Raw genomic sequence first — 22,468 nt, 5'->3', positions numbered from 1 at the left:
TCTTCTCACCATTCTCGTCCTTTTAGATCTGAGTTCAGCCTTCGACATCATTTCTCACTCTGTACTTCAAAGCAGACTTTCCTCTCCCGGCATCTCTGACACACCCCTCGCCTGGTTTCAATCATATCTCCTCGACCGTTCCCAGTTTATCCAACTAAGATCATTCCGCTCTCGTCTATTCCCCGTCACCTCTGGTGTACCTCAAGGCTCAGTTTTAGACCCTCTTCTCTTCATAATATACATCCTCCCTCTAGGTACCATTTTCCGCAAATTTGATCTTCAGTTTCACTGTTTTGCTGATGACACCCAGTTATATCTCTCTTGCAAACCTGATTCCTCCCTGCCACCTTCCTCCCTTTCAGAATGTCTATCCGAGTTAAAATCCTGGTTTACCTCTAATTTTCTAAAGCTCAATGAGATCCTCCTTACTGGGAGGATCTCAGTTATTGGGACCAAATCCAACCTTTTGAAGGCGAACCATTTCTCACTCACCATCGATAACTCCACAGTTTTCCCTTCTCCTCAGGTTAAGAGCCTTGGTGTCATCCTAGACAGCTCACTTTCCTATAAATCTCACATCAATAATCTCACCCGTTTTGCCTACTTCCATCTATGTAACATTAACAGATTGCTTCCTTCTCTTTCCACCCAGTCTACGTCCAGTCTTGTTACCTCCCGTATTGACTACTGCAATTCTCTTCTGCATGGTCTCCCCCCAAAATCCCTCCATAAGCTTCAACTGGTTCAGAACTCTGCTGCTCGCATTATCACCAGAACCCACTCCTACCAGCACATCACCCCTATTCTTCAGGAACTTCACTGGCTCCCTGTGAAATTCCGGATAATATTCAAACTTCTTCTGCTCACCTTCAAGGCCATTCATAACCTCACTCTTCCTTACTTTCCTGACCTGTTAACCACTACCTGTTCTGCCCGTTCACTTTGATCTTCTTCTTCTATCCAGCTTGCTGTACCTTCCTTCCGCCTCACCACCATGGGAAGCAGAGCTTTCAGCTGCTCTGCTCCCAGGCTGTGAAACTCTCTGCCCCAGAAATAAGAAACATTGGTTCTCTCTCCCAGTTTTAATCCCAACTCAAAACTCATCCGTTCAAATCTGCATATTCACTGTGAACCCACTGTTTGTTAATTTTATCTTGTGCTTTCGTTTTATTGTTCTTATTCTGCCATTGTTTTACTACGTGTTTTATCCTGTTGTAAAGTGTCCTTGGGTGACTTGAAAGGCGCTCATGAATAAAATTTATTATTATTATTATTATTATTATAATGTTTGATACCGAGCTATTTTTTTTATTTTAAACATAGTGTTTGAATAAAAACAGGAACTGATAGAAGTTCAGCAGCACAATATTTTATCATTTAGACGCACCAAACTGATGGTATATAGATATAGATGCTGTTAAACCATATCCATCTGAAAAGCCAAAGGAAAGCACACAAGCAGAAATGTATTATTAATTCCACTGCTTATTCCCTAGCGCAGTGAATGTGGCACCTGTTGTATTCCACCTTGTGTAAGCAAAGGTGTTTTACAGTTACACTGGTTCGTGCTCATAAAAGCAGCCGTGGAACATGTTTAGGTGCACGTGCAAAATGACAACATGTCACAGACTTGCTCCAAATAGGAAGATAAGGTGCACAGATGTGTAGTGACATTGTCATAACTGTGCATATCATAAGAGGGCAAACCAAGCAGAAACCTTTATAGATTCATATTGAAATACATAATAATTGACAACTCAGAGGGAAACATTAGGCTCATGAAAAATCTAATCGCAGCTCGTTATCATTCTATAGATATAAATTTAATTGCTAAATTGATGCCTTTGGTATGAAATAAATTCCCTTTTAAATTAGACCCTTCGGTGTGCAGCCAAATGTCTCTACTTCAGTGATATTTTTATAGTCTGAGGTCTCTGTATCATCATTAATAAATCTTAAGTCATCACTTGTCTCTGTCTTTGCTTAGGTGTTCACCAGATATGGGAAGTGCTATATGTTCAACGCAGCAGAGGAGGGGAAGACGCTGCGCACCACCATGAAGGGAGGGACTGGAAATGGCCTGGAGATCATGCTCGACATCCAGCAAGATGAGTACCTGCCTGTATGGGGCGACACAGGTAGGCCTGGAAACATGCTCACCATGATGTTCAAAAATAAGTTCATTACTGATTGATTTCCCTTTCAGTACCAGGTTAAAAACAAGGCCACTATAGTTAAACGAGGCGATTTCAAATGAAGGATTCATTTTGTTCTCCGCTTTTTTCTTCACTTGTAGCTTTTTGCTTGATTATATGATCCATGCAACAGCAATATTTAGTTACTTTGACTGATTTGTACCTCTTTCCTTGATGTGATTGCATCCAGGATGCCGTATGAACTCACTCACAACACTTGCACTTTAGATTCATCCACCTATGAGTCAGTCATTCCTGGTTTTGGTAAAAGCTTGTTTTCGTGTTTTTGTTTTTAATACCTCAAAAACGGTGTTGTTCTAAATATTGCGTTAGCATGCAATATTTGATAAAATGCATTTTACACAGCTTACAAAAGATTATTCTATTCCACTTAAACAATTTGATTTCTTGAGAGTCCACTTGTTTCAGTCAACTCTCAAAGTTATTTATTTATTTCCATCATTTATTTATTTGTCTGTCTGTGTTATGGGAATATTTTAACTGATCTCTTTTAAAGTGAATTTCAGATGGTAAAAGTCATTGCAATGTTTAAAAAGCTATTTCCCAAGTTGTAGCCCAAACTGATCCTTTGGGCTGATTTTTTTTATTCACTTTATTTACTTTAGACATAATAAATAAAAAAGCAATTTGTGGTTTTTTTTGTTTCTCCTGATGAAATCTCTTTAGGGACAGATTCATACCGAGAAATTCCAAATCAAAGTTCTAGAAAACTGAATGTGAAATTTTAAAATGCATGAGATGACAGTCATCAGTTTTTTTAATCCAAACAACTATAAATCTCTTCTTGTTTATACTTGTAAATCAGATAAAAAAATGTTATTACCATTCCTGTCTTTTTAAAAAGTAAAAAGTATTGCATTGTATTGAGCTCAATACCCAAGGATTTAATTGAATAGAAGACTTATTTGTATAGCTTTTCTAGCCCACATCAAGCACTTTTTGTTGCACGACTGCTGTTGTATTCTCTTTGAGTAAGGCTCTAAACAAATTTCTCAGGATATTTTCATTTGATGCATCTTCATTTATGCCCAACTGTGGGCATATTTTTCCTTTGAGAATGTAGACGTCTTACTGATCATAATACATATTCAAACTCTTTTCAACTCAAACACTGAAACCTCTCTAATTTATTTTGCAAAATAGTGGAGCTTGAAATTATCCTATTTAGTGAGATACATGTAAATATCTTATTTTTGATGCAGGGTGACTGTTTAAGGGAGGCTTGTTTTGTAAGCAGTGCCATATTGTAGCACATTGAATGACCAGCTCACGGCTAAAACAAGTGGGAGGGTAGACAGGGGAGTTCACAGCAGCTAGCCAAGCAATGCAATGCACAAAAAACTATCATCAGAAACTCCACGTTCTCTTACTCCTTATCTCTTTCTCTTTACACTGGGTTTTATAGGATTCCACCCAAACCTCCTTTAGGATTTAATTCAGTTTGAACATGCTGTACTTCTGCCACCACCCTGACAGCATGTGGAACTCCTTCTCCCAGCAGGCTCCAGTTTTCAGTGCCCTTGTTTATCCCCTTGTGGTTTAATTAGCCTGGATGCACTGAGTCAGCCTCAGCATGGAGCATGCTGCTTCCTCAACTGAGCCAGGTCTCTGTGGTGTCCAGACATGATGGCAACATGCTGCACAGGCCCTAATTCCACATCTCCTCCCACCAGTTATCTTTTTCTCCATCCAGACAACCCACCTTCTTTCCTCCCATGGCTTCCCCTACTGTCCATCATCCAGAAGTGCAGCAGTTGGGTCTCTGGGGTTCTATTAGCACACTACAGTATCCAGGATGCTGCAGGGCAATCATGATACTCCTCACTTTATCATGACGGACAAACATCGCAAGAAATGTGTTTCATTCTGTGAAAAATGAACAAGACAGATATAACTTTGAGAGGTGGGAGAAAACAGATGGCCTGTTGCCTGGAAACGCAGCTTTCTTCTCGCCATGTTACTGACCAAACTGCTCAGTGAAGGAAATCGTAAATGGACAGGATCTGTCTGTTTTTCCTATCCATACTGCTGCCTGCAAAATGCGTCCTCAGCCAGACTTTAAATAGTTAAATTCTCACCAGGAAATTAATTAGAGTAATTAGGACACCATTGTGGTCCATGATCAAGCATTTTTTGTTCTTTCCTCTTATTTTCAGCAGGTAAAATAAGTATGGATCACTGGTTTTCAAACTAAATATATTTCTTAATATGCAGTTGACATGGAATTCTCACCAGATGTTGGTAACAACCCATCCAATCCACACATGGAAAGAAAATATCAAACCATAAATGTGGATAAATTCAGTTTTGTAACACAGGGAAAAAGTATTGAACATATGAAGAAGGGAGGTGCAGGAAGGCATGGAAGCTCATGACACCAGCTAAAATCTATCAGTGATTAGAAAGCAATGCTTACACTTAGTGCAAATTAATACCAGCTGGTTCAGTCCCAACTGATGGCATATAAAAAGGTGTCTCATTACCAGGGTGTCACACAAGAAACACATCAGGATGGATAAAACCAAGCTCACTCGAGACTTTTGCACCCTTATTGCTGCAAAACACGCTGATGGCATTGGTTACAGCAAGAATTTCTACTGAAGGTTCCAATGAGCACTGCTGGAGCCATAATCAGGAAGTGGAAAGAAGATCATTTCGCCATGAACCAGCCGTTAATGGGGGCCAATCGCAAGATTTCAGGCAGAGGAGTGAAAAGATCAGATGACTAAAATGCACTCAGTCGCCATGGCTGAGTGCATTTGAAGAAAAGGGATGTTGAAGCATGTTTGCTGAACAACAATTAGAAAGACCTGTGAAATACTGGGAAATATAGTCTGGTCCCAGGACCAGACCAAACATGAGCTTGTTGGATGCCATAATAAAACACCATGTTTGGAGGTAAAAAGGCACCATATTTCCCCCCCAAAAATCACCATGCCAACAGTGAAGGTTAAAACATTATGGTGTGGGGATGTTCATCACATGGCCCTGGCACACTTTATATATTTGAAGGAAAGATTTTTGATTAAAAAAAAAAAAAATCTTCTACCATCTACCAGGATGATGAACATTAAATCAGGGTGGGTGATTCAGCAAGACAATGATCCCAAACACACAGCCAAGGAAACTCTGAATTAGTTTCAGAGCAAGAAAATAAGGCTGCAAGATTGGCCTGAACTGAATCTAATTGAAAGTCTTTGGAAAGAACTGAAGCTCACAGTTGATAGAAGGAACCCACAGAACCTTCGGGATTTGAAGACTGCTTGTGAGGAAGAATGGGCTGAAATCAGACCTGGACAATGCCAATTAGTTTTAACATATAGGACCTGTCTTGAAGCTGTCATTGCAACAAAGGCTTGTGTACAAGGTGTTAAATACATTTCAGTAAGCGTGCTCAAAGCTTTTTCCCTGTGTCATTTCTTCTTATTACAAGTCATTTATGGCTTGATTTTGTTGCATGTGTGGACTGGGTGGGCTGTTACCAACGTCTGGTGAGAATTTCATGTCAATAGCATCTTAAGAAATATATTTAGAAAGCTGATGACGTGATCAGTACTTATTTTACCTGCTGCTTAACTGCTGCTCGAAAGAGTTTCCAGAGAAAACTGTTATATGGTCTGAGTTTTCAGCCAAGCTGTTTATTTATGTTTTTATTTTATACTGGATGGGGGTTTCTAATTTAAATGCAATTCCTGTTATAGACTCATAAGAACACATGCATAAGGAAAAACTGCTTTTAGAAAGAAAACATGTGCAGAACCTTCTTTCAAGCAAGCCAGAAACTGAAGCACAGCCCAGTCAGAGCAAATCTGAGTGCCAGTACATCATCTTCTACTGGGTCATCTGATAAACATTTTACCCATCTAATTGGCAAATCTCATACAGAGTATGCTATTTAGGCTTGTTTGGCATGCATACAGTAGCTGTACATCAGCGAGCAAATTTGTCGGCTCAAATTCATGCCAGCTCCTCTTTTGCAGTTGTGTATGACCTGATACATATTTGCTGTTATCTATATCAGTTTATGTATTTGATATCTTGAAAACCATTTTGTCATTGCAGTTGAAATGATTTAAAAATCATATACGTAATTCGAGATGGCACGATACCGCTTTTTTATTACCAATACCGATATCATAAATTTGGATATCTGCCGACGTAATCAACTTTAATTTGATGCAGTGTGGAAAAAAATGCACAGAAATAAATTATTTTTCAAGAATAATTAAAAAGATTCAACATCTTTCTTCAACATAATTGCAGACTGCACAGATGGAAAAAGTACTATAGCTTACTAGGGTATATTAGACTTAACAGTTACTATATACAGTAATTGACTTCTATACATTTTACATCAGATTAAAACTTTGGGTGTAAGATTCAGATAATTATTTATTTAAAGCTAGACATTTTAAATGACAATAAGAAAGAAAAGTATGTCTCTGTGCCCCCCTTTTCCCTGTTAATGCCCTATCGGCCCCCCTGGCTAGACTTTGCTAGATCCGCCCCTGCAGTTACCAGCTGTCAGCTACGTAGAAAAAGATCCTGGTGTAGAAAATAATAATAAATAGATTCTAACAACAGATTATCAAGCTTAAACATGCTGCTGTTGGTCAGCTGCTGGTTTCCTCTTTCTGGTGCAAAGTGGGCCAAAAACAAACAAGAGAGAGGGACTCACGACAGAAAAGCTGAAACTCAGCTGATCATTAATCAGTTTCACATTGAAGTAGCAGCAGGAGAGGGAGGGAGAGAGAAGAGGCAGTCGCTCCATATATCGGTTGTTAAGCTTAACGTGGGAATGCTTTACAAACATTCAGAGATTAACTTACACACTTGCTTTACTTCTCTCTGGTATCACTTCCTCTGAGATGAAATGCCGGTTTGGTAGCGAGGCTACAAATACACACAGCCGCTCTATTACGTGATGCATACTGCTGCCACGTGCTACGGTTATGAGCCGAGTTACGCCGTGTCGCAAGTTTTGTGAGGTGCTTTCCTGATATTTAATGGATCGGATTACATTTTTTTATTTCTCTCCGATATCCGATCCAGTAATATACTTCAGTATCGGACGGATACCGATACGTAATATCGGATCGGTCCATCTGTAATCATAGTATATAATATTTTATCTATTGTTATTATAATGTGGCAGCTGTCTTTCTGCCAGACAGACAGGCTGTACTGTAGAGAGTGATTGCATGTGGTAGAGTGGAAAAGCAAGAGGATCTAATATCCTTGAGGGGGTGCCATATTCAATGTAAGGAGGGAAGGAACTGGATCATTAAGTAAATATTTTGCTTTGGCTGTTTTATGAGTGCTCTGGTATTACATTAAACCTCGGAAAATTTCATAATACCTAGAGTTCATCCGTTTTTCCATTTAAAGTCAGCAAGCAGTCTTTATGCACTCAGCACCCTGTCCATTCAATAGCACAACAGTGTTTGTAGAATAATGAAAAGCCCCTCAGACACATTACAGGCAAAGCCGCAAACTGTGATGACACTGAAGTCCAGTCCTTTCTTATATCAGATATATTTGTGTTTTCATCATCATCACAGAGGATTTCTTTAAAGATAAAGTCAGCCCTGGTGTAAAAAGATAGGCTGTTCTAAACAGCCAGTTGTATTGTGCCCTGGTTGAAGGGATGCAGATTGTAAGAGATATGCAAAGAATCACAGAGTCAGGGGTTTCTGTCTTCTTCTGTTGTCTATTTCCTATCTGTTTTCCATTCATCTTATCAGATTTTAGCTTCCATCTTATGTGGCAAACAGGAAAGTGCAACCCAAACAAGCCTCAGAGTCCGCCGTTAAAATCGTGCCTTGTCTGTACATTTTCTGTCTGCTGTTAGGAAATGAAAGCGATGGTGAAAACACTGAGAAAGGGAGCAGTTTGGTTTTTTTCAACAGCAGGTTAAGCCAAGTGCAAGTGGAATTGGAAAGTCCTTGATCCTTTTATCTTTACTTTTTGTATCTTTTCCTTTTGTTATGTCAGTGTGATGTTCTCAAGTGCAATCTTTTGTGTGTGGGGGTTTTCTTCTTGGATATTTAGAGTGCATCTTTGATTGAACCGTATTGTTTCGTAAATTGATGAGGGAAAAAACACAAGGGATCAGTTTAATTCTTAATCAATCTGCCATCCAACTATTATGTTTAGTTGGGTATTTTTACAGGATTGTGGGTCAAAAACATCTTAGCTACAGTAGCATAGGTGGCACATCTGAATGCTGTGCTCATTTGCTGCTTTTTGCTGTTTCATTCAGTCTGCTTGGAAACTATTATTACTCTTCATGTCGAGATTTTGCAAAGACAGCATTTTAGCTCTGTATGATTTGTCTGTTGCTCAGATTTATCTACGATGTTTCTATCTGAATATGAATTGAATTGATGTTGCTGTAGCTTTTTACAAAAAAATGCCAGACATAAGACTGAATACAGAATCCGGTTGAATTCATTTATGTTGAACAGAGAAGCAGAGTACTGAATGAATGATTAAACAAGTGAACATAAACATAGATTTCAAAAAATGTAGAGATGTGAACTTTTCCATTAAGACTGGAAAACTTGTGAGCTGTTAAAGATCATATGGTATGATCAAACAGTCCAGAAAAGTTGCTAAATGGACCTCATGGTGAGATTTTGGAAGGTGAAAAATGTGAGTGCATTTAAGAAATTGATTTTAGTTCAACACAAGTTGAATTTTTATATATGAAACTGCACAGCGCATGAATATATGCTATAGAAGTCAGCATCATCTTTCTGGGGCTGTGGTTAGGCACAGTGATTCCTGACGCTAAATGCTGGACATGTGCTCACAAGTCTGTGCTTCAAGTCCTCTTGATTCCAGAGGTCAACAAGGCATTTTTCATGCTGTGAGCTGCAGCTCAACTGGGGAAAAGAAAGGGGAGAAAGAAAAACAGCGGGGAAGAGGAACGGTAATAAAGGGCAAAAGAAAAAACCAACAAAACAAACAGATATTAAATTGAGAGGTGGGCAACGACGCCAGGGGTGAGGTTGTACACCCTGATGGTGCCAGCTCCCCCGCTGACCCCAGTAGGCACCCCCATACTCTGCAACCCACCAAGGAAAGGGGGCCCAGGCCCATCCGGACCGGGACCCAGTTCACCAGCTCTGCCCGGCCCCACAGAGCCCGGGACAGCCCACCCGACCCCACCACAGAGAAAACTGCACCCACCCCGTCATCCACTCATCTTCCAGACTACACAAGACAATAGACACCCAGGCTGAGATGTTCCTCCACCTCTCCTATATCTCCCCCTCCTGCAGAGTGAGTTCCTGGAGAGAAGAGACCTCCTGGAAGATGAGTAGTTTTTGAAATATTCAGACCAGAGTGTCTGTAACCAGCGTGGCTACAGACAGAGGGGGGGGATGCCTCCCCTGCACCCAGGTGACACACCTTTATTCTAAGGCCCTGCATGTGTGGGTGATTGTGGTAGAGCGGGAAGAGGGAGGCAGCTGGAGATGGGGAGGGAAGGAAGGGGAGGGAAGGAAGGGAGGGGCCACTTGCCCCTCCCTCCCACATTTAAAGTCACTTAAATCACCTTTCGTTCCGTTATGATGCTCAATTTGAACTCAAGCACATGCCTAAATGCACTGGGTTGCTCTGAATGACATATTAAATACCTGTGTTAATGTGTGCCTAAGTGTACCTAATGAAGTAGCCAGTGAGTGAAGAGAAATGAAAAGAAAAAGCAAATAAATATTGACTGAAAAGGTGTGGGCTAAAGGCTTAGCGTAATATATTGTAGCCTTTTTGCATGGAGTTGTAACAAATCAGATATCCTTCACTACAAACTCGCATCTTTGCCATGATCCTCTATCCCGCATTTCTTTGTTTGTAAGCAGATGACCAGAAGTCCAGTGAGTTTTACATTTTGGGCTGACAGAGCAAATAGTCTTTGTGCTCCAATAGTTTCCTTATTTATTTATTTTAAAGATAAAACCTTATTGTAGTGGTTTACACATTTGTTTGACAAGCAAAAGGTTGCAGGTTCATTTCCATTTAGATACAAATTCTCCTCTGGGTTGTTTCAGGAAAGGCAAATCAAACATGAGGAGCTATCCACTGTGACCACCCCTTGTGACAAGAGAGTAACCGAAAGTAGCTTCTTTTTTTATTTATTTTTATACAGGTCAGCTTTAAGGTGATTTTTTCCTTCTTTTTCCACTGAGCCATAGTCTCTGGTGGCTTTCTCCATGATGCACCTTGAGGTAATTTTGTTTCCCTATAAAGAGAAATGGGGTCTTGGCAGTATTTCTGATTGCAAGCAGGCCTATCAGCAATTCAGAATGATTCTAAATTGCTAAATTATGCACTTTGGTAAAGATAAAACTGTCAGGTTCACACATTGTAAGAATCTGATCGCAATTCTAGAAACAGCTCAATATAGTAATGAGTAAATGAGCCCCAACACTAGCACGTGTACGACTAGGTTAACATCCGCACTGTTTGCACACTACTTTATCATGTTTGGATTGCCATCTGTTTCAGTAAGTATGTATTTACTGAAATAAAAAGACACATTTAAATGTTGAACTGATGCTTGATTATTATTAGCTTATTTGTTTTCATTTGACGATCATACATTCTTTTATTGGACCAAGAGGAATGCAAAAAGTCAAGATAATAATAAAAAGAGACAAGCACATCAAATATAAACTGTAGTCAGTCGCTAAGTGTAATACATTAGTGAGCATTAATAATAATAATGGATTGCATTTATATAGCGCTTTTCTAGGCACCCAAAGAGCTTTACAATTCCACTCTCACATTCACACACTGGTGGAGGCTACAGTTGTAGCCACAGCTGCCCTGGGGCAGACTGACAGAAGCGAGGCTGCCATATCGCGCCATCTGCCCCTCTGGCCAACACCAGTAGGCAGTAGAGTAAATTGTCTTGCCCAAGGACACAACGACCAGGACAGAGAGAGCAGGGGGATCGAACCGGCAACCTTCTGGTTACAGATGAGCTTCCCAGTCCCCTGAGCCAGAGAGAGATTATGAGTGAAGGCTTCTTATATTCACTTTCTTTTGAAATTTTTCTTCAGCTTGTCAGCTGCCAAGTCATTTTTGCTCTCCTACATTACACTCATAATACAGACCTTTTATAAAGCCTGACATGCCCAGTCCTCAATGTGACAAATCCTGTAGAAAGGTGAAATAGAGAGGAAGGTGATAGGCTGTGGTAGGACTTTTTCATCATACCTTTTACACACTATTCATGCACCCACAGTCTTGCCCACTTCTCTGACTGAAGGGGAATGGAGGTGAAATCAGAACACCACCTGCATTTAAACAGTCAAACAAAGCAAGCAGGATTCAGGTTATGACTGTAGCTGTTGATAGCATCCTAAGTTAGTCCAGCCCTCTGACTGCACAGAGGGCAATATAAGTCAAATGAGTGTGACTGCAGTGATGAAATAGATGGTAACTGCAGATCTGTGATTCTGCTAAAACTATGGTCATATGTAGCAAACATCATTATTCATGATCCCCTTGATCATCTTTTGATAAGGGAAGATGAACTGATGGGAGCACAAACAAGCGCAGCCATTCCCATTTGCTCTGATCTCTTATGCTCACACATGCGCGCACATATGTACCACTAATAACACATCTTCAATCACAGCAAGAGATCATTGTTTCATGTGCTGCATCTTGTTCTGTGTAAATTGATGTCTTGTTATGAGAGATAAAGGTCTCGAACAGTCTGATTCTAGTCTCTTACAACTAAGCAGCATTCATTTGCAGGATGGTTAGCTTATTTGGTGTTCTTTATCATCATGTATTACCTTTATGCTTTATGCTCTGCACTGCTGGATTTGTTTCTATTAGCTATGTAATGCAAGACAACTGGGTGTGAATAAAAGCTAAGCTTTTTCCAGCTTGTCATTTGCGTGAATATGCTGCTTTTTGTAGGCTATGTGGGAAGTTAATGTCTTTTTTTTGTCATGAAAACACAAATCAGCACAAGTATGAGGATTAGCTCTTTCCACATTTTATAGACCAACACGTTAACTGAAAAATCGTGGTTAATTGCTAATAAAAATACCGCTATGGCTTGATTCTGAGCTATATATGTGTCTGCTTCTGCTAAAATAACATTTTAATCCCCAGTTGGAATAAAATAAAATTGATTGTTGATATGTGAATACTCTGGAAAGGTGGGCTACCTGGTGAGTACTAGAACTGCTGTCTGTGACATCCTGTAGAGACTTTTGATTTGAAGGGAATCTCAGAAGAAATTATGCACACAGTTTGTTAGCTTCGCCTGATGGTGCAGCTGCTGCGATGGGCTACTAAGAGAGGAGCAGACACACTCCTGTGTAAAAAGATCAACCCGAACATGACCATCATTCACAGAGCCAGGTCGTTTTCTCATATTTATTAGCTGTCAAATGCGAAAGTCTGCTACTGATCTCAGTGAATGATCGGGTCTTGTCTGTCTGGAAATTTGCAGATTTGGGTAAAATAGGGTGACATGCTGCAGTTTCTGCTCTTCAGAAAAGCAGAAAAATCCTCATCAAGTAGACTGTTTTATAAGTCTGATATGTAGAGACAGCCTCAATCTTGAGGATGTGCCACAGAAGGTCATTGCTGAAAAGGGTGGCTGTTCACAGAGAATGAAAACTTGACTGGAAGAGAAAAATGAAAATATTTAAAAGTCCGTTCAAGAGCTTGGGAGAGCTTAACATGCTGTGGACTGCAGCTGGTGTCAGTGAATCAAGAGCCATCACATACCAGCGTCTTCAGGAAAGGGGCTACATCTGTCGCATTCTTAATATCAAGGGACTCCTGAACCAGAGATGACATCAAAAGTGTCTCACTTGAACTAAGGAGAAAAAGAGCCGGACTGTTGCTCAGTGGTCCACTGTCCTCTTTTCAGATGAAAGTAAACTTAGCATTTCGTTTAGCAATCAATATCCTAGAGTCTGGAGGAAGAGTGGAGAGGCCCTGAATCAGGGGTAATTGAAGTCCAGTGGGAAGTTTCCACAGTTTGTGATGATTTTCGGTGCCATGCTAACATCCTAATGTTGGCAGTGGTTGGTCTACTGGATTTTATCCAGTCCAAAATCAACTTGGCCCTCTAACTGTGGCTTTTAGAGCTCTTCATGCTTCCATCTGCTGACAAGCTTTTGAGAGGTGCAGATTTTCCAGCAAGACTCACCTGCCCCAAGTGCCAAAACTACCACTACTATACTGACACCATTATAATTGTGCTTTCTTGGCCAGCCGACTCACCTGACCTGAACTATTGTTAAGAGGGCGATGAAAACAGATGGGTGAAAAGATTCAGTAAGCTGATCTCCTCCATTCCACTGCATGGAATGGTTTTTAACAAAGGAGCCCTACTCAGTCTTCGAACGTATAAATGAACATATTTCCAAACACTGGACGAAAATAAAAACTTTTTAATTAATCTTAGGAAACATGATGTGAACTATGCAGTCCTGTAAAGAGAACTGAAATAATGACTTTCACTATGACTTTATGTGTCTCACATTATTTTGTAGGAATTTTGGCCCAATCTTATTTACAATGTCGCCTAAGTTCTTTGAGGTACATTCAGCTGTGTGTTGCATTGAGGTAACACTGAGTTGCCCTCAAGAATTGGTCAAGCAGCAGCAGCATTCGCCTCCCTCCGATGGTGCCTCTGGAAGAAGAGGCCTCATCACCAAAATCCGCCTGTCCCGCACACTGGTATTGCTCATTCTTCTCCATAGATCCAAGACCTGGGTCATCCTCAAGCATGACCTCAACAAGCTCGAGGTCTTCCAAACGCGCTGTTGGTGTCAGATTCTCCAAGTGTCCCTTAATGACTGTCTCAGCAACAGCGCAATATGTAGTCAATGTCACCAGAAATCCTCAATGGAAGAGCTGGTCCAGAAGCGACGACTACAATGGTTTGGCCACGTCTGCCGCATGCAAGCAACTATCGCCTGCCATATCGCCTTCTGCTGCAGCAGTGGCCCGCCCACTGGAGAATCAAGCATGACACGCCCAAGAAGACTTGGATCAAGCAAATTGAAGATGATCTTAAACAACGGCGTCTAACGCTCGAGTCCATCGTTGACCAAGATGGAAACTCTACGGCACTCACAGCGACGTATTGGCTTCGTGGACAACCTAGCCTGCTGGCCAATTTTGTCTTTCTAGGCACAAAAGAAAAAACACTGAGTTGATCACTTTTTTTTGAGGTGCTCACACTTGCTGTTGATCAGTTAATCAAGTACATTTCATTAGCAGCAGCTGACTGTCACTTATCCCCTTAATTGCTGTGGGAGGAGTAACATTATATTTAGTCTTTCACGGCACTGTATAGAACCCAATGGAAACGTTATTTTCCTCATTTCTGTAGCCCACAAAAAGAAAAATGAAGTAACACAAACAATTAAAATATTTAATTTTGAAATATTTCATGAATATAAAAGCAAAATTAGGGGAACCTGGAAAAAATATTAATAAATATTATTGAGCTTTTGCTTGCAGAAATACTCTGTAAAAACTTGTTAAATGTCCCTTGGCAAAATAAAAACCAGCAGAGAATATATGCTGCAGTTATTGTTTATGCTGACAGCCTTTGTTTATTTGCTACTCATGTAAATACAGTTTTGTCATATATATACGATTAAAAAACATTAGACAGCACACAGTCTCACAGGGTGACATACTCCTTTATTAAAATAAACAGCCAGCATAGTTAGTGTCAGTAGCTCAGGGATGAAATTCTTTGTTTACACTGTTAAGTGCTCATTTTAATGAAGGATTATGTCATCCAGTACAACAGAAGGGCTCTTTAATGGTTTTTAATCGTCTTTGGACAACAGTGGCTAATTATGTGCAATCTTACAGTGCTAATGGGGCATTTGTTACAGCATTATAACAGTAATAGTATAAAAAAAGACATAGTTGGGTATTGTGTTTCTCTTTTAACAAGTCCCACTATAAATAACCATGTAAAGACAAATATGCTACACTGAATAATTATTGTTCTGTGACATGTTCTTAAGCAGTGGGGTGAAGAAATAGTTAAAATTATGTAAAGTAATATCAACTAGCTGAAAAATGGTGAATCTATGATAGAGATGCTCATTTTAAAAAAAATGTAACTAGACAGACGACATTTCTCGCATCACTGAATAGTCCAATCTCAGTGTATGTGCAGGGGAGGCTTTGAGTTTTCACATTACACATGTTTGTGTTTCCCATTAGATCACACTAGGCTGTCAAAGTTGTCAACATGCCAAACCGAAGATTAAAATTAAGCCCTGCAGTTTCCCTCCTTGAGCAGATGAAACCATCGTCAAACTGAATTCGTGTTCAATGATATGCCAAATTTGGATCAAGCATCAGAGGAGGGGGAAAAAATCCCCAAAACTCCATATACACTTTTTCATTGACGCTATACTTTTAATCGTTCAGGTCAGAACCCGTGAAACAGCAACTGCAAGCGACACCAGCTGCAAACCGTGTCAATGTTTTTGTATTCTAATGCAAGCAAATCTCAGCAGCGTGCTCTGTGCTCACGTCCCCACATACTTTTGGCCATATGGTATTTACAACATGCACAGATGTTGTGCTGCAGTTGCATGTAAATCACCCTAGTCCAGTGGAAATTTTGATGAGACGTTAAATTTGTTAGCTACAGATAAGGCTGTCATCACAAAAGAGATGATCTATTCAAAAGACGTGAAAGATTCAACAGTGCACAGGATGAAGAACAAAAACACTTCCTCCCCCACACATGAATACAGAGTCTCTCATCTTGTTTTACATGCACACACCTCCTGTACTTACTCTCTCAGAAACGTGGACTGATTATCTCTCTCACACAGCCGATGTTTCTTTCATACCCTTTTACACACAACTGATGCTCTCAAACGCAGCAGGAAAAAAAGCACGTTTGAGCCCTTCATCTGTTGCTAAACGTGACTGCTTCCACGCCGTCGTCATATCAGTCACTGCAGATGTTTGATTGATGAGTGGATCAGTGCGGGCTGATGCCGTTGTGCATGTGTGTGAGCAGTATGTCGATTTGTGAACGACTCCAGTATCTTGGCTGCCGAGCACCCCGAGGTGTCAGGCTGATCAGCTGGCAGGGGAATGCCGTGATTGAATGTCCGGGAGCACGCAGCTGAATGTGAGGACACGGAGAGAGAACATTATCGATTTCTGCAAAAATCGCTCTCTCTTTGACCATAAATATTATGGCCCTTTTGGTGCTTGCTTCTGTGAGTGTGTGTGTGAGTGCATACAAGTGCTCTGAATAAAAGGATAATAGTCCTTTCGACTACGGAGTCAGCACTGAACCTTTTTTACTGTCTCTATGATGTCACAACAAATCACATAGCACCTCTCGAGCGTGTTTATTATAATAAAGGCAATCCTACGTCTATGGCTTTGACTCAAAATCCCTGAAATGCGTCGCTGAACGATTGTTTCCAACATTAATTTTGCTTTTGAGTTCAAACAGCTTTCAAACAACGTACCTGAACCACTCAGAAAGCCAGCGACATTCAGAGCAAATTTCTGTTTATTAAGAGATTACATTAACTAACAGATCTCGCCGTTTCTTTTTTTCCAGAAGATACAGCCTTTGAGGCAGGCGTGCGGGTACAAATCCACAGCCAGGCGGAGCCTCCATTCATTCACGAACTGGGCTTTGGTGTGGCGCCTGGCTTCCAGACGTTTGTAGCAACACAGGAGCAGAGGGTAGGTGTCTCTCACTCATATACAGTTAATGGCTTTTTATAAATCTTCTCTCTTCTTTGTGCTCTTTTTTACTCCTTTTTCACATATAAAGCATATCTCACAGTGATAAATGGGACAAAAAAATATGTGATAAATAACCTGCCATAACAGGACCGTGAGATTTTCTGCAGGCGTGTGAGTGGATTGGTGTGGAAGCCCATGTGGGTCCCCGTAGTCTGAACTTTCAATTGGCCTCTGTTTTCTCTTGATGATTGTTGCCAGACAAATGATGAACTTCCCTCCATTTACTGGCTTTGACCTTTCTGGAAGAGAGGATCTTCACTCAGTCTCAGCCTTATTCAATCACACTGAAGCTTTCTCACATCACACATGGACAGTTTTAAAGGCTGCAAGACTCACAGGCATACAGCAGTTGTATATAATGTAAATAGCATTTTCAGTGTCACCATTCTCTTCTTCATAAAGTTGGGTTTTTTTCTGTTTTCTTGAGGCCTGAGTTGATAAAACTCCACAAAAGGTGTTTCTGCACTGCCAGAGTGAATATATTTCAATTTTAGCTCCTGTGAGCCTTGTCAGTTTACTGAGATTATTAGTTCTGTCTTTCACATTTACCTTTTGTGGCTCTATGTCTTATTTCGTTTTCTTTCTGCCTACCTCCTTCTCCTTTCCTCTCTCACAGTGAGGCTTTTAGAAATCTATTGTCTGGCTCAATAGCAGGAGTTGACTAGATTGCCCTTTTTTGAGCTGGCAGATTTCTGTCAAGATAAATTCATTGCCATCTCATTTTTAGAATGGCCTGTGCATCTGGCACGAGAAATGAAATATCTTTTGAAAATTGCTCCTGTCAGTTAGTGCAGTTAAAGTTTAAGGTTTACAGCACATGCAAAAACAGATTTTATTTTGGCCAATCAAGGCCATTGGATACTAGATAAACCATATAATGAACAAAAAAAAAAAACCACTGGACCAGAAAATCAAGCCAACAAAAGGAAATTGGCTTTAAATATTCACAAAACTGAGTCAAAATGATGGTTAACCAAATCAAGTTACACTTAAATTTGAAACTTTTATTCAAAGTAGCTGCTGAAAGTCATAATTGGTTCCCTTAGTGCTTAAATAGCTGGTAAAATTCAGACCTACAATCCTAATTTCAAGAAGACTGATTCAAAATCTAAATAAAGTTATAATGCAGTGATTTAGGAATGTCACAAACCCATGTTCTCTTCACGAACAAAAGAGAAAACATATCAATTATTTAAATTAACACATTGCACTATTTTATGCTAAATATATTGAGTTTGATGGCAACAACACATCACGACAAAGTCAGGACAACAAATGACTGGAAAGGCAAGTGGAAAATGAAACAGCTGGAGGAACATTTTCTAAGCCGTTAGGTTAATTGGCAAGAGGCTGATATAAAAAGAACATCTTTGAAAGGCAGATTTTCTCAGAAGTAAAGATGAACAGACCAGTTTCCAACAAAATATTGTTTATAAATCAGAGAATAGTTTCAGAATAATGTTCTTCAGTGACAAATTGTGAAAACTTTGAATATCTCATTATCTAATCGTCACAATGTTCTGTGAATCTGGAGAAATCTCTGTGTGAGGGATCTGCTAAATAATCCGTATTGTTATCTTTGGGGCCTCAAGCAGCTCTACAGTAAAAACAGAAATGCTTCTGTCATGGAAATCCCTGTAAGGGCTCAGGAACACTTCTGGAAATCAGTGTTGGATTTACTGCCAAGAAGCATTGTTACAACAAAGAAATAATCGACTAAACATAATTAACCTAACTTTTTGTTCCAAGTTTATCTGCTGCTTCTCTATTAGCAGCCACTTCTCACCCCCAACTTATCACATAGTGGCTCATAGACAGGAACCTTTGATATCTCTTTTTGACGCAGTAGGTTCAAATTCAAATTTTATTTGTCACACACACAACCATACACAGTATGACATGAGGTGAAATACTTGTAGCTGTGCAATGCAATGCCCGACCATTAAATGACAGTGGTTTTACAGTATTTACAATTTACAGGTTATTACAAAATTTACAGATTTAACTTTAAATTTACAGTAAAAATGTGCAAATAGCAGAAAGAGATTATAAATTATCGGAAGTGTGCATGAAGAAAAACCAGAGTGCGTGTGGTGATGTGATGTGTGTGGGAGAGTCCAATCCTACACCTGGTTCAGGGCCCGAATAGCCTGGGGGAAGAAGCTCCTCCTCATTCTCTCTGTTTTGGCCTTAAGGGAGCGGAAGCGCTTCCCAGACCTCAACAGTGAGAAGAGTCCATTGTTGGGATGGGAGAGGTCCATTATAATCTTCCTAGCTTTGGTCTGGCACCGCTTGCTGTAGTTGGACAGCAGGTCAGGGAGCTCTGATTGATTGAATGATGCATTCGGCCGAGCGCACCACTCTTTGCAGATCCCGTCTGTCCTGCTTGGTGCTGTTCCAAAACCAGGTGCAAATGTTTCCCGTCAGGATGCTCTCGATGGTGCAGGAGTAAAAGTTCTTTGAGCACCTTCAGTGGCAGATGGAAGTCTCTAAGTCTTCTGATGAAGAGACGCTGACAGGCTTTCTTAACCAGGGTGTTGATGTGACAGGACCATGACAGGTCCTGAGTGATGTGGACACCCAGGTATCGGAAACTGTCCACTCTCTCCACTGGCGTGCCAGTGGTGAGTGCTGAGTGAGATGGAGGGGGAGACTTGTTTTCCCACCCTCACTGATTGAGGTCTGTCTGTGAGGAAGTTGAGGATCCACTGACACAGTGATGAGCTGAGTCCTAGATCCGTCAACTTGGTGAAAAGCTTAGAGGGAATTATTGTGTTGAATGCTGAACTGTAGTCCACGAACAGCATCCTAACATAATTCCCTCTGCGAGTGTCCAGGTGACTCAGGGATGTGTGGAGCAGGTGAGATATGGCATCGTCTGTGGAACGATTAGCAAACTGAAGCGAGTCGATGGTGGCAGGAAGAGAAGAAGTGGTGTGATCTCTCATCAGTCTTTCAAAACACTTCATTACAATTGAAGTCAGTGCTACTGGACGGTAGTCATTGTGGCAAGCGGGCTGTTGTTTCTTTGGAACAGGGACAATGATGGACTGTTTGAAGCACATGGGAACTACTGCTTGGGCCAGGGAAAGGTTGAAAATCTCCGTGAACACCGGTGCTAGCTGGTCAGCGCAGGCTCTCAGGACCCGGCCAGGGTTTGCATCTGGTCCTGCTGCCTTCCCGGTGTTCACCCTCCTGAAGGTGTTCCTCACGGCATGCTCTGTGATAATGAATGCATTGTCTCCACTGGTGCACTCCGAGCGCGCGCAGCCGTTTGTTGTTTTAATTGCTGCGGCGTCGAAGCGAGCGAGCTCATCAGCCAGTGAAGCGTCGGCATTCATCCTTGAAGAAGCTGGTCGTAAACATGTTGTTCTACTTTTTGTGTATTTTTTGGTTTGTATCATCACTGTCTGGGATGTTTCCAGTTTCAAATCTTATGAGGAAATTGGCTGGTTGTTATCAATCCCATGCATGCTGTCAGTATGTTGCCTCCTCTCCCGTCTAGGTGGTTATCACATCACGGGAAAGGAAATAACTATCAGCAGTGTGATTCCACACATGCTGACACACACACACAGAAACACGAAGAGTGGCTAGAAGAGAGGAGGGTGTTTAAAGCACTTGACTTCTCTGTGCCGTACAAGCTCGGGGCTCATCTGTTGAACTTGATATCATTTAGGCACCAAAAATACTTAAGATTGGAAAAGAACATATGTAAAAGACATTTTACAAAGATACATTATATGTGCATGTGCACACAGCCTCTAGATGTCATATCTACACAATATGTCTTGCTGTCTTATCACTGAGTAGACTGGACAGTGACAGTATACTCAGGTGTGTGAAATATGCCACGATGGTAATGCAGAAAAGTAAAAAAAAAGAATCAATGGTCTAAATATATCGGAGACAGGACTTGTAGTGCTGTTTTCTGTGTTGTTGTTATATTTTCCAATCCAGCAAAATTATGTTAGCATTGCCCAGCACATTGGAAAATGAGGCCAAAGTAAAGATAAGTCAGTAAGGTAATCCAGCGTGAATGTTAGGAACTTATCGTGAACAAAATGTAGTTGAAACCTTGCCTCTTTAAATCACAGCTCGTTGCGGTGCAACAAAGAGAGACTTCAGTGAGAGGCAGAAAGGAGAGGAGGAGATCTATCCAGGGATGGTTCAGCCTCATGGGCAATGAGCCTCCAGGGCTTCTGTCTCAGCTCATCTGTCAGCCCACTTCTCTGACTGGCAGGGTGAAGACAGCGCCTGCTCTTCCTGCCTGCCTGCTGCGAAAACACTATCCCTCTCCACAAGCCTGCACGGTGGGAAACACCACTCCAGCTAATTAATGCAGAACTCCACTTTGTATCAGGAGTCTGAGAAGAAAAACCTACCACTTTGAGAAGTTCCCACCTGTCTTTTCAAGCTTTTTCTCTGTAAACCTGGAGGGCATTTTAAAATATGTCAAAAACAATCAGGATAATGATGATTGGGTAGGGTAATTTGGGACAATGATTTGGAAAGAGGCCTTGTGGAGGATGTTAAGAAGCTTGTTGATTAGCGAATCTTTGTAATGGATGCCGATCAGTTTTCGTGTTAAAATGACTGACAAAGACTATAAATTAACTCATTTTTGGTTAATAATATTAGGCGGACATCAAAGCAGCTTTTATCAAGTGTGCTGAGGCACAAAATACATAGCCTATGGTGAGGGATGAATGAGCCCTCATATGGAGCAGGGCAATTTCAAGTTTAAGCTCCCCGGATGCAGAAATCGCCCTACTGTGGGCTTTTAGCTGAAGCTGAAAGGGCATGGCGTCCCCTTCATTGCCAGAGTCATTCTTCCCAAGGATAAAAAAAATATTTCATTATACTATTATTCCATTGCTCAAACTCATTATGATGGAGTTTGCCGTGGTAGCATTAGAATGAAGAAAAATAACATGGATAAGTGCAAATTTTGGAACTTGCTTCTGATTTGTTGAGGTCAGGCTTAAGCCACAACTCCTAAATTTGCTTTTCAGCTCACTCAACCGACACAAATTTATTGTAGCCCACCCTGTTGTAAACTTTTTTTTTCTTTGCTGACTAAGTTGTAAAGCCTAATTGCATTGCTGGGGTATAACAAGGGGAATGGGACATTGATTAATAACACTTTGACTGGGGCGCAGGCCTCAGCTCTTATTAGATGAAACATAATCAGGTCAGCAGGTCTGAACGCAGTGAAAAGTGATATTGAGCACCTTAGATTATCTGATTACTAGAAGTAATCAGATTTTGAATCAGCCTCAGCTGACTCTAATTAGGCCAGAAGTGAAGATTAGCTGAGGTGTGAAGGTGGTTTTAAAGGTTAAGGATGAGGGGCACCTTTTGTAAATCTCTAATAAATTAATAACGCCCGGGTGTTTGTAGTCATTGCTCACGCTTCCTGCAGCCATCATGCAGGACATGTTTAATTATCGCAG

The 22,468-nt window shown here is 40.8% G+C and overlaps 1 protein-coding gene across 2 annotated transcripts in view; it reads left to right on the top strand.

Moving 5' to 3' along the window:
• The window catches only part of asic2 (acid sensing ion channel subunit 2), a 425,453-nt gene that overhangs the window by 390,205 nt on the left and 12,780 nt on the right, over positions 1-22,468 (top strand). For both annotated transcript variants that reach the window (XM_006802992.3, XM_006802990.3), the window contains 2 exons: positions 1,988-2,138; positions 16,822-16,949. In XM_006802992.3, coding sequence (XP_006803055.1) covers positions 1,988-2,138; positions 16,822-16,949 — 279 coding nt within the window. The remainder of the gene's footprint in view (positions 1-1,987; positions 2,139-16,821; positions 16,950-22,468) is intronic.

This window comes from Neolamprologus brichardi, chromosome 4, assembly GCF_056152115.1.
Source record: "Neolamprologus brichardi isolate AB-2024 chromosome 4, ASM5615211v1, whole genome shotgun sequence".
NCBI lineage: Eukaryota > Metazoa > Chordata > Actinopteri > Cichliformes > Cichlidae > Neolamprologus > Neolamprologus brichardi.
Note: the sequence above shows the minus strand (reverse complement) of the source record. Positions and strands in the feature narration are given on the sequence as shown.